The 16,462-nt window shown below is 40.7% G+C and overlaps 1 protein-coding gene across 1 annotated transcript in view; it reads left to right on the plus strand.

The window, feature by feature from the left end:
* slc8a2a (solute carrier family 8 member 2a) overlaps positions 1-16,462 on the plus strand; it is a 55,310-nt gene that overhangs the window by 18,149 nt on the left and 20,699 nt on the right. Inside the window, exons 2-8 of the mRNA XM_077547612.1 lie at positions 260-659; positions 4,842-4,979; positions 5,252-5,479; positions 5,562-5,840; positions 7,950-8,381; positions 8,736-9,097; positions 13,873-13,976. Coding sequence (XP_077403738.1) covers positions 312-659; positions 4,842-4,979; positions 5,252-5,479; positions 5,562-5,840; positions 7,950-8,381; positions 8,736-9,097; positions 13,873-13,976 — 1,891 coding nt within the window. The 5' untranslated portion in view covers positions 260-311. The remainder of the gene's footprint in view (positions 1-259; positions 660-4,841; positions 4,980-5,251; positions 5,480-5,561; positions 5,841-7,949; positions 8,382-8,735; positions 9,098-13,872; positions 13,977-16,462) is intronic.

The following is a 16,462-nucleotide window of genomic DNA, read 5'->3' on the forward strand; positions in this document are numbered from 1 at the left end:
CCATGCGTGTATGTGTACCTGCCTTTAAAACAGAGTTGGCTGGCTGTCTTGTATTTGTTTTACATTTATTATTTTTTTAAGTACCGGTACTAAGAAAAATTGATACCGAGCCGTTTTTGACGCCAAAACATCAAGGTACGGTACTGGTACTGGTATCCCGTGCAACACTAGGCCAGACGCCAGCAATATGCTAAATATATCTTCATAAATTTAGGAATGTTTTTCTCAGATTAATTTGTATTTGTTTTTGGTTTTCCAGCAAACTTTTCTAACCCACCGGCTTCCCAGTGACTCCCAGGCCTCACAGAGATATGGGACCCATACCCTTCCACATATCAACAGTCCCTGTTCTCCTTCTTGTGGTTCTTCTACTCTCCAACCCTTGTACATCATTCAGGCCACAGGTTGTTGAACGAGCATCAGGCCCTCTACCGCCCGAGCCCTCGACGAATGCCACAGGGTCTGACAAGCGAACTTGTATAGGCAATGTAGTGTGTAAACCTGGTGTACTGTTGCCAGTGTGGTTGCCTCTCAACCCTCCTCAAGGGGAGAGGGCAGGGAGAGCTGTCATCTATTTCCTCTGTCTCATGTACATTTTCCTGGGAGTGTCCATCATTGCGGACCGCTTCATGGCATCGATCGAAGTCATTACCTCTCAGGTATGCCTCACTTTTAAGAATCATCTTTTTTGTTGCTGTTCTTGAAATCACACTTAACTCATTCAAACCCAAAAACGTGTAAATAGTTGTTTTTTTTAATACTTTGCCTTTCACTCCATGAATAGTTGGCTTAAAGCAATGGTAGGTATTACAAAAACGGCCAGCAGGTGGCAGCAGAGTATAAGAGATCAACCAGGGCCATGTTGCTACAAGCTCTTTTTGCATTATTATGGGACTGCTTGCGAAGCAAGCAGCACATATTACTATCCTACAGAAAGGGGTTTATTATTTTTTTTATTATGGGACTGCTTTGCGTAGCAAGCAAGCAGCACATATTACTATTCCTAGAAAAATGGGCTTATTATTATTCTTATATTATCTTCCACCGATTTTTCCGCGGCCCGTACCGTAGATCGCACCGGGACAAATGAGGTATCCAACGATGCGGCTCGATCGGACTCGGTGCGGCATTATTTTTCTAGGAATTCCCACTTACCATGGCGACGCAATACCCCAAAAAGTGCCTTAGGAATGAATGGGAAATGGAAAGACAAAATCGCACACCTAAAGCACCTTTTTCCAAGACACTCTGTGCGCGCATACGTTATCCGACCGATACGAATTTTAGCTCATTTTGTAGGAATTTTTCCCATCTTTAGCTCAGTGTCGAAATCTTTTTTAAGGAATGAAAGCTCTCCCCTCTGTGCGGGTTCAAAGACAGTGAGTGAATTAGGCTTCTACCGCACTCTGTTGACCAATTAACTTTAGAGTGGCGGAAAAAAAGAAAAGTCTACTTCTATTTGCAAAAGTTTCACTTCAACTCGTCACCATGGCCACAATCTTTGCTCACTAGACGTCAAATTCTCACATCTTGTAGTCACGAGTGTCTTCTTTCAGACAAACTAACTTTCATTTGGCTAAGGTGTCATTTAGTACCTTTATTTTCCCTTTAAGGTCGGACAAGTCGGACCAACTCGCCTATCTCTGCCATGTTAATTTCAGGCGCCTTCCTCTCTCCATTTCTGATAAATCATAAGTTTTCAACCTGCTCTCATTTGGTCATTTTTTATCCGATTAAGAAAATGAGAACATGCTCGTGTTCCCCAAACCCTTGCCGTTCTAACGAGCCATTTCTTGAATCTGTATCTTCAACCGTTAAGTCATGAGAGGCTTTTGTTCAAGGGGTGCTTCTCTCATGCAATCTCAATGGAATGTGGGGCGCGTGACGGCTCCAAGTCAAAAATGTATGTGCGCTCTTAAAGTGACAGTGACATATTTTTAGATTATGGTTAACTTCCACATTTCTTGACCGATTCCAGTCATTTAAATTTTAAACTGTTCAGCTCATTTACATTTTTTGAAATACATTTTCAGGGACAGTGAGATACTTTTAGTTGATGTTCATTATGGTTAACTTCGACATTTCTTGACCGATTCCAGTCGTTTAAATTTTAAACTGTTCAGCTCATTACCAAAGAGTCAGCAGTCCCATTCGGGAATTTTTCTTGTTTTTATTTTTTAATCTTCCACCGATTTTTCCGCTTAAATGCGGCCCGTACCGCAGATCGCACCGGGACAAATGAGGTATCAAACGATGCGGCTCGATCTGACTCGGTGCGGCATTACTTTTCTAGGAATTCCAAGTTACCATGGCGACGCAATTCCCCAAAAACTCCCATAGGAAATGAATGGAGAAAGGGGGAACAAATTACAGATCAAGCACCTTTTTCCAAGACACGCTGCGCACGCATGCGTTATCCGACCGATACGAATTTTAGCTCATTTTGTAGGAATTTTTCCCATCTTTAGCTCAGTGTCAAAATCTTTTTTAAGGAATGTAAGCTCTCCCCTCTGTGCGGGTTCAAAGACAGTGAGCAAACAGCAGACAAATAGCCTTCTCCCATTGTTGTGTATTGCAAGTGCCAGAGTGGAGCAATTAACTTTAGAGTGGCGGGAACAAATAAATGTACTTCCAAAAGTTTCACTTCAACTCGTCACCATGGCCACAATCTTTGCTCACTAGACATCAAATTCTCACATTTTGTAGTCACGAGTGTCTTCTTTCAGACAAACTAACTTTTATTTGGCTAAGGTGTCATTTAGTACCTTTATTTTCACTTTATGCGAGGACAAGTCGGACGAACTCGCCTATCTCTTCCATGTTAAATTCAGGCGCCATTTCGCTCTTCATTTCTGATAAATCATAAGTTTTCAACCTGCTCTCATTTGGTCATTTTTCATCCGATTAAAAAAATGAGAACATGCTTGTGTTCCCCAAACCCTTGCCGTTCTAACGAGCCATTTCTTGAATCTGTATCTCGAACCGTTAAGTCGTGAGAGGCTTTTGTTCAAGGGGTGCGTCTCTCATACAATCTAAATGGAATGTGGGGCGCGTGACGGCTCCAAGTCAAAAATGTGTGTGCGCTCTTAAAGTGACAGTGAGATATTTTTAGTTTCTGTTGATTATGGTTAACTTCCACATTTCTTGACCGATTTTTGTCGTTTAAATTTTAAACTCTTCAGCTCATTTACATTTTTTTTAAATACATTTTCAGGGACAGTGAGATACTTTTAGTTGATGTTGATTATGGTTAACTTCCACATTTCTTGAGCGATTCCAGTCGTTTAAATTTTAAACTGTTCAGCTCATTTACAAAGTCAAATGGGTGTGCGTGAAAGTGCATTTTTCTTAAAGGGACAGTGAGATATTTTTAGTTGATGTTGATTATGGTTAACTTCCACATTTCTTGAGCGATTCCAGTGGTTTGAATTTTAAACTGTTCAGCTCATTTACAAGAGTCAGCAGTCCCATTCAAAATTTCCGCGGGAATTTTTCTAGTTCACATTCCTGTTGAAAACAGGAATGTGAATAATGATGAAATTTAGCAATATTCTAATGCCAATTGCTGCAAAATGGAAACAGTTACAAATATACTTTTTTTTCCTGATGATAGAAGAGACTAATCTTTCTTTTGGTAATTTCCATGTTTTTATAGCAATAGAACACAATATTCTGTGGACCTTGCAAAAATCGGTCAAAATCCAGTAAAACAGCTGGGGGCGAAGGGGGTTGCTTCAATGAAAATGACTGGGTGTAAATGATTTAATGTATATTCACAAAATTGGTTATTTTAATTAATCGCTGTAGTGTTAATTCAGGTGTCCACAAAGACACTCCTTGATTTTAAACAAAGATTAGATCAAAGTCTTTCACACTAATGGCCCTATTTTTGTATATAAGCACCCGTGTGAGAGCCCTTTTTCATAGATAAGCACCCGTGTGCACAGCATATTATTGGACGCATCTTCATTTTCTTGCCAGGGCAAGTCTAGTCTGCCGTGTTTGGATCCGCATTGCACCTCGCTGGGGCATCTTGCAATTTGGTGACAAAAAGTTAGATTACATTTTAGACTCACACAAAGCAGCTCTAGGTAGAGGTGTGTAGGTGGTGTAATGTGATTTTGGTGGATTTGATCGAAGCGCAGGCAGATAGGCGGTGTGGTAGATGTCTTCACGTTTCCTTCATAAATATTACAACTGCATGTGGCTATCCCTCTAAATCATTCTAAAAACCAATTTATTAAACAAATTATTATCATTATAATTTAATTATTTTAATAGCATCCCTTTGACTGTGCGGCACAGCAATGGGGGGCTCACACAAGGATGCATCAAGGTTGAAAGGCCATCTCCAATTGCCCACGTCACATGCACGGCTGACTATATCATCCGCAAGGGGATGCTGTATCTTGCAGTTTACCTGTATAAAAATGCTTTGCGTGGGCCAAATATCATGCATGGACCCCAGCGAGTGCTTCTGCCGTGTCAAACACTGTGTGCTCTTTGACTGCCCTAATTTTAATAGGAATGAGGAGAGCCACTCTTGATTGGCCGAGAATCGGCTGTATTCCATCCCACAACAGTGCAAAATGACGCAAAACACCCAATTCTATCTGTGCTAGTCAAGCAAAATACCAAGGAAAGATAACTCCACTAGTTAGCTTTGTGCTACACTTGTGCTGTGCACGAAAATGGGGCTTGATGAAATCCAAAAGCAAGCAACTATCTGGAGGCTTCAGCCATTCAGCTATTGACCGGTTGTTGGTGTTCTAGTAATCATGGCCCAATATAGACACTCAGATGACAATTGATAATAATCTTTACAAATATCTATTTTGTAGGTGAAGGAGATAACTATTACCAAACCCAATGGAGAGACAACAGTAACCACAGTTCGAATCTGGAATGAGACCGTCTCCAACCTTACACTCATGGCTCTGGGCTCCTCTGCTCCTGAGATCTTGCTTTCTGTCATTGAGGTATATTTAAAAAAAAATCATTATGTAAGAATAACGCATCCCCATTTTATTACACCGCAAAAAAAAGTATAATTTAGGTTTTCCTCTTGGTACATACAGTATGAGGAGATCCCAATCACCATTGTCAACAACTTAGGTCAAAATGAAGCAGTCATCCCAAACGTTTTGGCCCTAAATAATAAATAGTGTTGCATAGTTTCCCCACTTTTGTTTAACATCATCATGTACATAATCACATTTGTTATTATCCATCATTTTTTTCCACTTGACAGGTGTGTGGACATAACTTTCACGCAGGGGAGCTGGGCCCTGGCACCATTATTGGAAGCGCTGCCTTCAATATGTTTGTCATTATCGGCATATGTGTGTGGGTGATCCCTGATGGAGAGTCTCGCAAGATCAAACACCTGCGAGTGTTTTTTATTACATCTTTCTGGAGTATTTTTGCCTACATTTGGCTCTATCTCATACTAGCTGTCATATCGCCTGGGATCGTAGAGGTGCATTTCTACACACTCTCTTTGTTAGATCGCCTTTGTAAGTGTGCAAATAATTAAAAACTAACACTGTCTGTATTTTAAGGTGTGGGAAGCCACAGTGACACTGGTTTACTTTCCGCTGTGTGTGTTACTGGCTTGGATCGCTGACCGCCGCTTGCTCTTCTACAAATACCTTCACAAACGTTACCGTGCTGACAAAAGACATGGTATTGTGGTGGAAATGGAAGGTGACATTGTACCCAAAGGCCATGATTTTATCATGGACGGAAAGAACTCCGATGGCATTTCTTGTCCTAGAACCTCCTCAAGTGTTACAGTGTCTGTACAAACACCAAGTGAGATGGAGCAAAACCAAGACGAGGTATGGAAGCAGCAAGATGTTTGGTCAAAGGAAAGAAGGTTGAAATGCTGTAGTTTTTTTTTTTCCTCAAAGACTATATTAGTGCCCATTTGCAGGTCTACTGTAGGTGCCCAATCCAGATATAAAGCCTGTATGAGATTTGTTGGGGCTGTCTATTTAAATTTCATGTCACACATCTGTTTACAGTCATTAAACATGGCATGGCAACACTAAAGTAAACCTAAATAGCTAATGCAAACATAACTTATTCTATACTGTTTTAGAAGGTTTGCAGTGCTTGTTAGTCGAGTGTCATGAGTGTGGGAGGTGATGCCAGGAGACAGGCTAGTACACAGAGAGATTGAGGGCAAACACTTTAGCAGTGGTAGTCACCTCTAAGTGTTCCTATTGTTGTTTCCTGGATGTAATGATCATATATATTCCTTTAATTTTCTTAACATTGCACGCGCACATACACATACTCACCCACATACAAAAATATATATATATCGAAAAATTACCGAATGAACAATACTGAGCTCTCCAGAAAAAATAAATAAATTCTTAACATTCAATCAGAATTTTCTGCCATCTACTATTTTCCCCTTAGCGGCACATTGGCTATGGAGGACTAAAAGTGCCCAAATTGAAAAATTTAATAAATAACTAAGTAAATAAATAAATGAATAAAAGTGAAAATAAAAACGGATATAAAAAAAATTATTATAAAAAAATAAAATTGTTTTGAATTTTTTATATTTTATATTTTTCAAATGAAATAAAAACAACAATATATATTGGGGATACACCGAAATGAAAATGTTTGGCCGAAACGGAAAACCGAAAATGAAAAATGCTTGGCCAAAAACCGAAACGCCGGGAAAAAAACTATGCTAATTTTTGCTATCATTGCATTTGTTATAATTAATTAAAATTATAATATTATTATAAAATATTTATTTAGCACTGGCATTTTAACTAAGCAAAGGTACCAAAGGTACATTAAACACCAAATGAGGGTTGAGCATTTTCTGGCGGTGCGATTGCACTTTATAGTCAATGTAGTTCGTACAGGCGGGCACAGATGCGTGCGGCAGGACAAGATGCAGCGCACTTAAAATCGGCAGATTCACATATTCACCAACGTTTAAAAATAAATACATACATTTGCTCGCACGAGCTAATCGGTTCCGGGAACGGACTGCAAAGTCACACACAGCGTCCTGTACAGGTCTGTCGCCACCCGGAGATAGCAGTGTTTAAAACTGTTGAAAGCAATAGTGCTAGCATTAGCTAACAGATTTAGCACGGCCACGGGGATGTCAGTAAAAAAGTGGAAGCGTTCGAGGGGCTCTTATTAAAAAAAAGGGAAGGCGTTGCGGGAGAAAGAGTGGCTCACCTGTACTGCAGTACACGGCAGTTCTGTCTTTTTTTGATCCGCTTAAATGTTATACAGCAAGCCTTGCCCCTCTCCTCCGGTGTGCGCAATGACCCCGGGAGCAGCTCTTACTCACATGGTAAAACGCCAGCGAGAAGAAAAAGCGGACACTCACCCCCACGTTCGCTGTTAAATTAAAACAGACTCTTGCTTGCAGCGGTGTTTTTTTTGTGCTTGCGTCAACATCCTATTTCGGCCATATTCTTTTGGCTTTAATTTTATCTCGGCCGAATGCCGAAAATGGCAAAAACAGCCATTTTCGGGCGGAGATTTTTAATGACCGAATATTCACTGCATCACTAATATATATATATATATATATATATATATATATATATATATATGCTTTGCACTCACATTTATTTTTTACATGCTGCAGATGCTCTGTCAGGTTGAAAAGTTATTCAAATGAGTGGGCTATCATAAACGTGTTTTTTTTAATATGTTTTTTTCTTTTTTTAAGTCATTTATTTATTTTTAATTTTGGCAGTTTTGGTCATTCATAAATGGCATGTTGTCTGGGGATTGCTATCATGCATTGTGATTGATTATTAATAATTAAGTTTTTTGATTGGCCACATCATTTAACATTCACATGCAATGTTGACAATTGTTTCAATAGTTGATCTCGTTGATTGAATGTCATTATTGACTTTGATTAAACTATATAAATTGTATCCTTTAATTTATAGGTGGTTCGTATGTTAAAAGACCTAAGGGATAAACACCCAGAGAAAAACCTTGACCAGCTTATCGAAATGGCCAACTACTCCACTTTGGTTCAGCAGAAGAAGAGTCGAGCTTTTTACCGTATCCAGGCAACTCGCTTGTTGATAGGTGCTGGAAACCTACTAAGGAAACATGTTGCTGAACACTCACGTCGCGCAGGTCAGAGGGATGACAAACTCACGTGTGCTCACATTTGTTTTGAAAGTGCCCAGTATCTTTGTACAGAGAACTGTGGTACTTTGAGCCTCTGGGTGATCCTTGATGGGGGTGCAGCACAGAACACCTTTTCTGTGGACTACTGTACGGAAAATGGTTCTGCCAATGCTGATGCTGATTATGAATTTAATGAAGGAACCTTGATATTTAAGCCAGGAGAGATGCGGAAAGAGATCAAGGTGAGCAAAAAATAGGTCATTAAATATAATTTATGGGAACAATATTTAGTTCTATCCCACTGGAGGAACAGGCTTATATTGGATTCATAATTGTCGTTTTTTTTGTGTACAAAACAGGTCTATGTGAGATCAGATCAAAACGTGACAAAATTAGCATTTTTCTGTGATGCTGTTATATGTTGATTCAATTGAGTTAGCTGTAAATTGAACCTTATTGTTTTGTCAACGTTTATGGCACATACATCGTATCATGAAGAGTTGGTGGGATATATTTTGATAATTTACAATCACACATTTGTAGATGAAATGAACAGAAGAATGTTTTGGGTATTCATTTTTAAAAGTCTTTCCTAGGTGAAGATTTTGGATGATGACATCTTTGAAGAGGATGAACATTTCTTTGTCAGACTTCAAAATTTGAGGTTAGAGGAGGGTGGTGATGAAGGGACAGGATGTTCACCCAAGGGCAGACTAGTGGAGCCGCTGGTTGCCACGGTCACCATCTTGGATGATGACCATGCTGGCATCTTCACCTTTGGTCAGGGGGTTTTGCGGGTGAGTGAGAGCACAGGCACACTGGTGGTGACAGTGGTGAGGAACTCAGGCTCCAGGGGTACCGTTTCTGTACCATATCACACAGAGGACGGCAGTGCCAAAGCTGGAGTGGATTACGAGCAGGCCAAGGGTGAGCTGGAATTTACCAATGAACAGAACAGGTGAGGCAAAGACAGCAACTCAAGGCAATGGCTGGAATGAAATGTAGAGTGTGTATTTTTTAACCCCCTACGAATGTTGGAGATAGCCTTGGGTCCAGAGGTGGCAAATCCAGGTCCAGAAAATAAAAACCCTACCACAGTTTGGCTTTAGCCATTGATGCTAGCTAGCTAGCTACCTCCCAAGCAGGTAAACGAGCACCATGGTAGCTAGCTAGGAAGCAAGCTAGCACCTGGGGCTAAAGCTAAACTGTGGCAGGGTCTTTACTTTCTGGACCTGGATTTGCCACCTCTGCTTCGCTCGCTATCTTAGTTCCGGTTCATCCCAAATGTGTTGAATGGGGTTCAGGGTTAGGGTCCTTACAGTCCATTTATAGTATGTTCTTCCACACCAAGGTCTACCACTACAATTGTCTTTACCAGTTCTTGTTTGGTAAAAGAAAACAGCCTTCCCCAAAACCGTTCCTTCAAATGAAACACATGGACTTGTCCAGAATGTCTGATTTATTGAATCAGTTGAAAAGTTGAAGATGTAGTCACAAAACGTTTGTCCATGAAGTCCACTTTATCATTGTCACCATAATCTTTAGCGCAAATTAGAATGTTTATAAACGATAGGCGCCAGGTTACTTCCGGGTGGCAAAATGCAAGTGACTATGGTCTAAGCTAGTGTACTGTACTAAACGAAAAAGATTGTAAATCGAGGATGACCATATTCCCATTTTCAGAGAAAAGAGGACACTTGCCCCGGCCTGGAAATTGTGGTACCAGTCGCAGTTACACAGTGTACCTCCTATTAGTCACGCTATGCCAACCGGACACTTTCGTAAATTTATTCCCCGCCATTGTTGTATGTTCACATCACACTTGCTTCTTATTCTCAGTTTTTACTGACTTCCTATGGCCGAGTTACAGCGCTACTTCAGGCCTGATATATATACTACAAAATCCAGGTCCAGAAAGTAAAACCCCTGCCATAATTTGGCTTTAGCTCCAGGTGCTAGCTAGCACAAGGGGCTAAAGCCAAATTGTGGCAGGGTTTTTACTTACTGGACCTGGATTTGCTACCTCTGGAAACAAGTCAGTTTTTCTATTTTGAATCAGCTTAACTGTTGAAATGTAATGTATGGACATATTTGGGTCTCCCTTCCAAGCAGTTTACAGTACTGTATTGTAGCTTATTTTTTGACAGACCCATAGGACATATTATGGCAGAAAAAGAAGGCTAGCCAGTTAGAGACACATTGCCTTGTGAATATGAGACTCCCCGAGCCTAGCCTGGAAACCAGGCTTTACCAGCGAGTGAGTCTGGGCACAGTCACAATGAAGCAGACTTCCCTCTTAAAACAGTGATGTCTGGTGAAAAGTCAACACTGCATACCAGCAAAAGAACCTTCTCCCTACAGTGAAGCAGGGTGATAAGAATGTTAAGTTCTGGGCTGGCTTTTCATCCTCAGGACCTGGACAACTCCACATAGTCCAGGGAATCATGAATTCAGAGGAATATTGTGAAATCCTAGAACATAGCCGTCATTTGTGAAGTTACAGCTTGGTAGACGATGAATCATCCAACATTACAATAATCCAAAGCATTCCAGCAATACAACCAAGGAATGTCTGAAAAACAAGATTCATGTTCTGAAAGTGCCCAGTTAAAATCCTGACTGAAATTCTTTCAAAATACTGTGGCGGGACCTGAAGCGGGCAGTTTATGCTAGACGCCCATCTAACCTCTCCCAACTGGCTGCATTTTGCATGGAAAAGTGGCAAAAATTCCCCCAGCGTAGATGTGAAAGACTGATAAATCACTGAAGTGTTTGGATGAAGTTCTCATTGCAAAAAGAGGTGCAATGTCTGATTAAGTGGGAGGTTTACATTCTTTTGCACCCATGAAATCTTGAGTTTTTCTTAAATCAACAACTTTTGCTCAGTAATGAATGACTATATTGTCATTCTTTTTTTCAAGTCCATTATTTTCAATGTCAGCATTGTAGAGTATAAGGTATAAACATTTTAATATTTTATACAAAAACTTAAGGGTTCACACATTTTTGAGCAGCACTGTATTTAGTACAGCATTTCTGCATCTTTGTATGGTCCAGAAAGTAAAAACCCTGCCACAGTTTGGCTTTAAGCCCAGTTGCTAGCTAGCGAGCTCCCTAGCTAGCTCCCCAGGTGCTCGGATACCTGCTAGAGATCTAGCACAAGGCGCTAAAGCCAAACTATGGCAGGGTTTTTACTTACAGGACCTGGATTTGCCACCTCTGGAAACAAATCCGTTTTTCTATTTCGAATCACCTTAACTGTTGAAATGTCATTGTTGGGTCTCCCTTCCAAGCAGTTTACAGTACTCTATTGTAGCTTATTTTTTGACAGACCCATAGGACATATTATGGCAGAAAAAGAAGGCTAGCCAGTTAGAGACACATTGCCTTGTGAATATGAGACTCCCTGAACCTAGCCTGGAAACCAGGCTTTACCAGCGAGTCAGTCTGGGCACAGTCGCAATGAAGCAGACTTCCCTCTCCCCAGCCACTTCAACCAGTTTCTCCAACGAGATCCCAAGGTGTTCCCAGGCCAGCCGAGAGACATAGTCTCTGCAGCGTGTCCTGCGTCGCACCTGGGGCCTCTCGCCGGTGCGACATGCCCGGAACACTTCTCTGGGGAGGCATACAGGAGGCATCCGAACCAGATGCCCGAGCCACCTCAACTGGTTCCTCTCAACGCGGAGGAGTAGCAGCTCGACACTGAGTCCCTCCCGGATGACCGAGCTTCTCACCCTATCTCTAAGGGAGAGCCCGGACACCCTGCGGAGGAAACTAATTTCGGCCGCTTGATCTTGTTATTTCGGTCACGACCCACAGCTCGTGACCATAGGTAAGGGTAGGAACATAGATGAACCCATCAATCGAGAGCTTTGCCTTTCGACTCAGCTCCTTCTTCACCACAACGGACCAATACAGAGTCCGCATCACTGCAGATGCTGCACCGATCTACGTGTCGATCTCCCGCTCCAACCTACCCTCAATCGTAAACAAGACCCCAAGATACTTGAACTCCTCCACTTGAGGCAGGATCTCATCCCCGACCCGGAGAAGGCAATCCACCCTTTTCCGACTGAGGACCGTTGTCTCGGATTTGGAGGTGATGATTTTCATCCCAACCGCTTCACACTTGGCTGCGAACCGCTCCAGTGAGTTGAAGATCATGGCTTGAAGAAGCCAACAGCACCACATCATCTGCAAAAAGCAGAGATGCAATGTTGAGGCCACCAAAGCGGACTCCCTCAACGCCTCTGCTGCACCTAGAAATTATGTCCGCAAAAACTATGAACAGAATCGGTGATCAAGGGCAGCCCTGGCGGAGTCAAACCCTCACTGGAAACTCGGTACCCCGTACTCCCGAAGCACCCCCCACAGGACTCCCCGAGTGACACGGTCAAACGCCTTCTCCAAGTCAAGCACATTTGGACTGGTTGGGCGAACTCCCATGCACCCTCGAGCATCCTGCCTCGGGTGTAGAGCTGGCCAGGACGAAAACCACACTGCTCTTCCTGAATCCGAGATTCGACTTCCCGACGGACCCTCCTCTCCAGCACCCCTGAATAGACCTTACCAGGGAAGCCGAGGAGTGTGATCCCTCTATATTTTTAAAAAGGGGGACCACCATCCCGGTCTGCCAATCCAGAGGCAATGTCCCAGATGGCCACGCGATATTATAGAGGCGTGTCAACCATGACAGCCCCACAACATGCAGAGCATTTAGGATTTCATGGGTGGACCCCATTACCCCCCAGGGCCCTGCCACCGAGGAGGTTTCTAACCACCTCAGTGACTTCGACCCTAGACATATCAGAGCTCACCTCAGAGTCCCCAGACACTGCTTCCTCAAAGGAAGACGTGTCGGTGGAATTAAGGAGGTATTCGAAGTATTCTCCCCACCGATTTACGACGTCCCCAGTCGAGGTTAGCAGCACCCCATCTCCACTATACGATACGATATATATATGTCACAGCAAATAAATGAACTTGATTTGCCCGGCCATTTTGAGCCGGGCCAAATAGTGATCAATGGCAGCCTTTCCAGACCCACTTTCTGTCTTTCAAGAAATGGGTGTGGCTTGCCAACTCTCATGCAAGTAGAACATTTTTCATTTAACTTGTTTTCTTAATTGCTCCTCCTTGGCCAAATCACATGGTAAAGTGGTCCCCCCACGAGTGCTGCGATGAGAGTGCTTCGGCTTTTGCCACCCGGAAGAACGGGAATTATTGTTGTGACATCATAAATTGTCGTATAGAGTAGCGCTATATTGCCCTATCAGAAAAATAATATGGCACAACTAAAATATCTGGTATGTGTGTATATGTTGGTAAAAGGAAAATAATAAATTCAGAAAAATAGAAATAAACATTACATTTGTGTTCATCAGGTGAGCCAGTGCCGCTTCGTTTGATTAAGACTATTACTTTTGTTTTTATGCAGTTGCAAAGAATTAATCATCACGCATTCTCAGTTGTTTTCCTCTGCGTTTTACGTTGCCCATTATCACTTTCAACAAGGGGAAATGTAGCCTTCCTCAATGAAAATGACTCTCCATTACCTCAGTATTTGATGGGTTTCAAGTTGTGAGGTAATCCTGTGACTGAAGTGTAGAAATTTAAACGTTTTATTTGTTGAGATACTGTACAAGCTTTCCACGTTCCACTTGGTTTCCCCTTCATATTTTGTGGACCTAATATACAGTAATTGTGTTTTTTGTGCGTCTTGTATGCCTCCAGACACACCTTAAAAGTTCGCATTATAAATGTGGAGGAGTATGAAAAACAGGAAAACTTCTTTATTGTGCTCAAAGAACCTAAATGGCTGAAGCGAGGACTCTCTGGTAAGTAAACCCCTTCAAATAACAAATGTGTGTTATTGAGTGAATGATTACAAAACCCCACTCTTTTAAAATATTGGGGAATTTCTATATATATACAGTATATATATACATACAATATATATATACATACATACAATATATATATACATACATACAATATATATATATATATATATACATATATATATATATATATATATATATATATACATACATACAATATATACTGTATACACATACTATATATATATATATATATATATACATACAATATATATACACATACTATATATGTGTATATATATATATATATATATATAAAATCAAAAAACCCTCGCTACTTTTTGACAATAGATATTGTAAACAGCAAGGGCAGATATTTGTTTGATGATAGTTGTACTGTACATAAACAAGAACTTTCAATCCAAAGTGCTTATTTTTCATCAGGCCACTATGTACACAAACAGTTTACTGTAATTTGTGCAATTAATGAATTTTTTTTTAAACTCACGGTATTTATAAAACTCCAACTCATTCATTCAGTTAGCGTTATACAAAATAGTCAAATTAGCATCTGTCCCTATGTTTAGCAAATGTTTAACACAAAAATCAACTAATGACAACTTCACCAAATCTTTATTTTGGATCTCATTGGATTATGGAAGTGGTCATTGGTCGGGTTAACTTCATGCAGTCCATCCATTTTAGATTTTTACGCTTTTAGGGTTATGGAATATGATTGCTTGGTTGATTTAAATGTATTTGTTGTCATACTAACATGGGAATTGGAATATGGTGATTTAATCATTATTTATGTTTTTACAGCATTACTGCTGAATCAGGGTAAGACACATAAGTTTGTCTGTTGTGTTGAAGTATTCCAAACACCAGTTTGTACACAAATAACCAATACTGTGGACATAAATAGATGCTGTGAAATGTATTTGATAATCCAAAGGCCTCATATTCTCTTTTACAGAACACTTAGTAGATTTGCTGCTCTCTATTGCTCGTTAATTTAAGAGAGCAGCCAAACAATCACTTTTGTTAGTCCCCACGAAGTGGCAGGACAACATACAGTATGGTTCAATCTGGTTCCATACATAGATGTTTCTGATTATATAATTGACACCATTTGGCCAAATAAGATGAGGTCAAATGTCTTAGCCAGTGAATCCCAAACAGTGTGCCGGGGCACATTAATGTACCATGAAAGCGCTCAAGGTGAAATGATCAAATTTCACGTAATTGCTCAGAAAAGTACTTACAGTATTTATAGCAAATAATGTATCTTTGTTCATCTACTTGTATATATGCCAGCAACTAGTGACAGGCAGAACAAACATTGGTTCTTCTATTAGATTGTAGAAAGTATATAATTGACATGTATTTACTTTTTATAAGATTTTTGATGATGATTGAAGATTTGGTGGTGTGCCGTGAGACTTTTCAAACTTAAAATATGTGCTTTGGCTCAATAAAGGTTGGGAATCACTGGCCTAGGTAGTAAACACATCTTTTTTTTAAGTCTTCAGAAATGAGTTACTCCATCCCCGGTTCAACAGGGCTAATGAGCCTTCATTACGATGGTGACTAGGGCACAGTGCTAGGGCGTTGTGAATATCCAAGTGGTTACTTGTTTCAAACTCTAGCACCACATATGGTAGTCTGAAGAGAATGACAAGCAGGAAAAGAGCAGAAAAAGGGACAGAGAGAGCAAATGAGAATCTGTTCTCATTTACCTTACCTTGATAAATAGAGGTGAAACAAATGATCGGAAGCTAATGCTAAAATGCAAATTTATGCAAGTACTGCTGGCCTTATTTTCGTAGACAAGCGCTGAACTAAGTATGTCCTACCTGATGGTGTTTTTTGTATAACAGTGGATTCCCCAAACAGCAGGAAGTATTTTCTAAAGCAAGTCTTTTCTTGCCAAAATTGCCGTTTTACAACGCTCCTGTGTCAGGTTCTCTTCTGGAACACTCAGCAACCATTGGCTCATATCTGGAAGTGTCTGCTCGTCTTGTCTTTGTGAGATCATGTGATCATGCAAGACCTCTGCCTCAGAGGACTAGCATCTAGACCGGTGGTGGAGAAAAATCTTTGTGTGGTGTTCTGTGTTGAGATTATCGGAGCAGACCACACACAATACGACCAAAAATGTTAAATGCCTGATTTGTTGATGTTTGTGTGTGGAGTCTGTCATCGATTAAAAAATCTTTTAGGATTTAAAAAATTTTTTTGTGGGCAACTTGGTATTTTCCTTCAATTTTGCGGTGTTGTATGCTGACCCGTGTCAGAAAAGACATTAGATTGTTATTGAAGTGACAAATGTTATTGTGAGGATGGATGATAGACTTATGTTTTTTTTTTTTTGTCTTGCGATCCGCCCGCGATTGACTAATACAGTGCTGTTTATTTGCCCGCTGAAGTTCTCGTCAAATTATTTTTTGCATAATTTCCCAATTTTCAAATCAAACACATTT

The sequence above is a fragment of the Vanacampus margaritifer genome, chromosome 16 (assembly GCF_051991255.1).
Source record: "Vanacampus margaritifer isolate UIUO_Vmar chromosome 16, RoL_Vmar_1.0, whole genome shotgun sequence".
NCBI lineage: Eukaryota > Metazoa > Chordata > Actinopteri > Syngnathiformes > Syngnathidae > Vanacampus > Vanacampus margaritifer.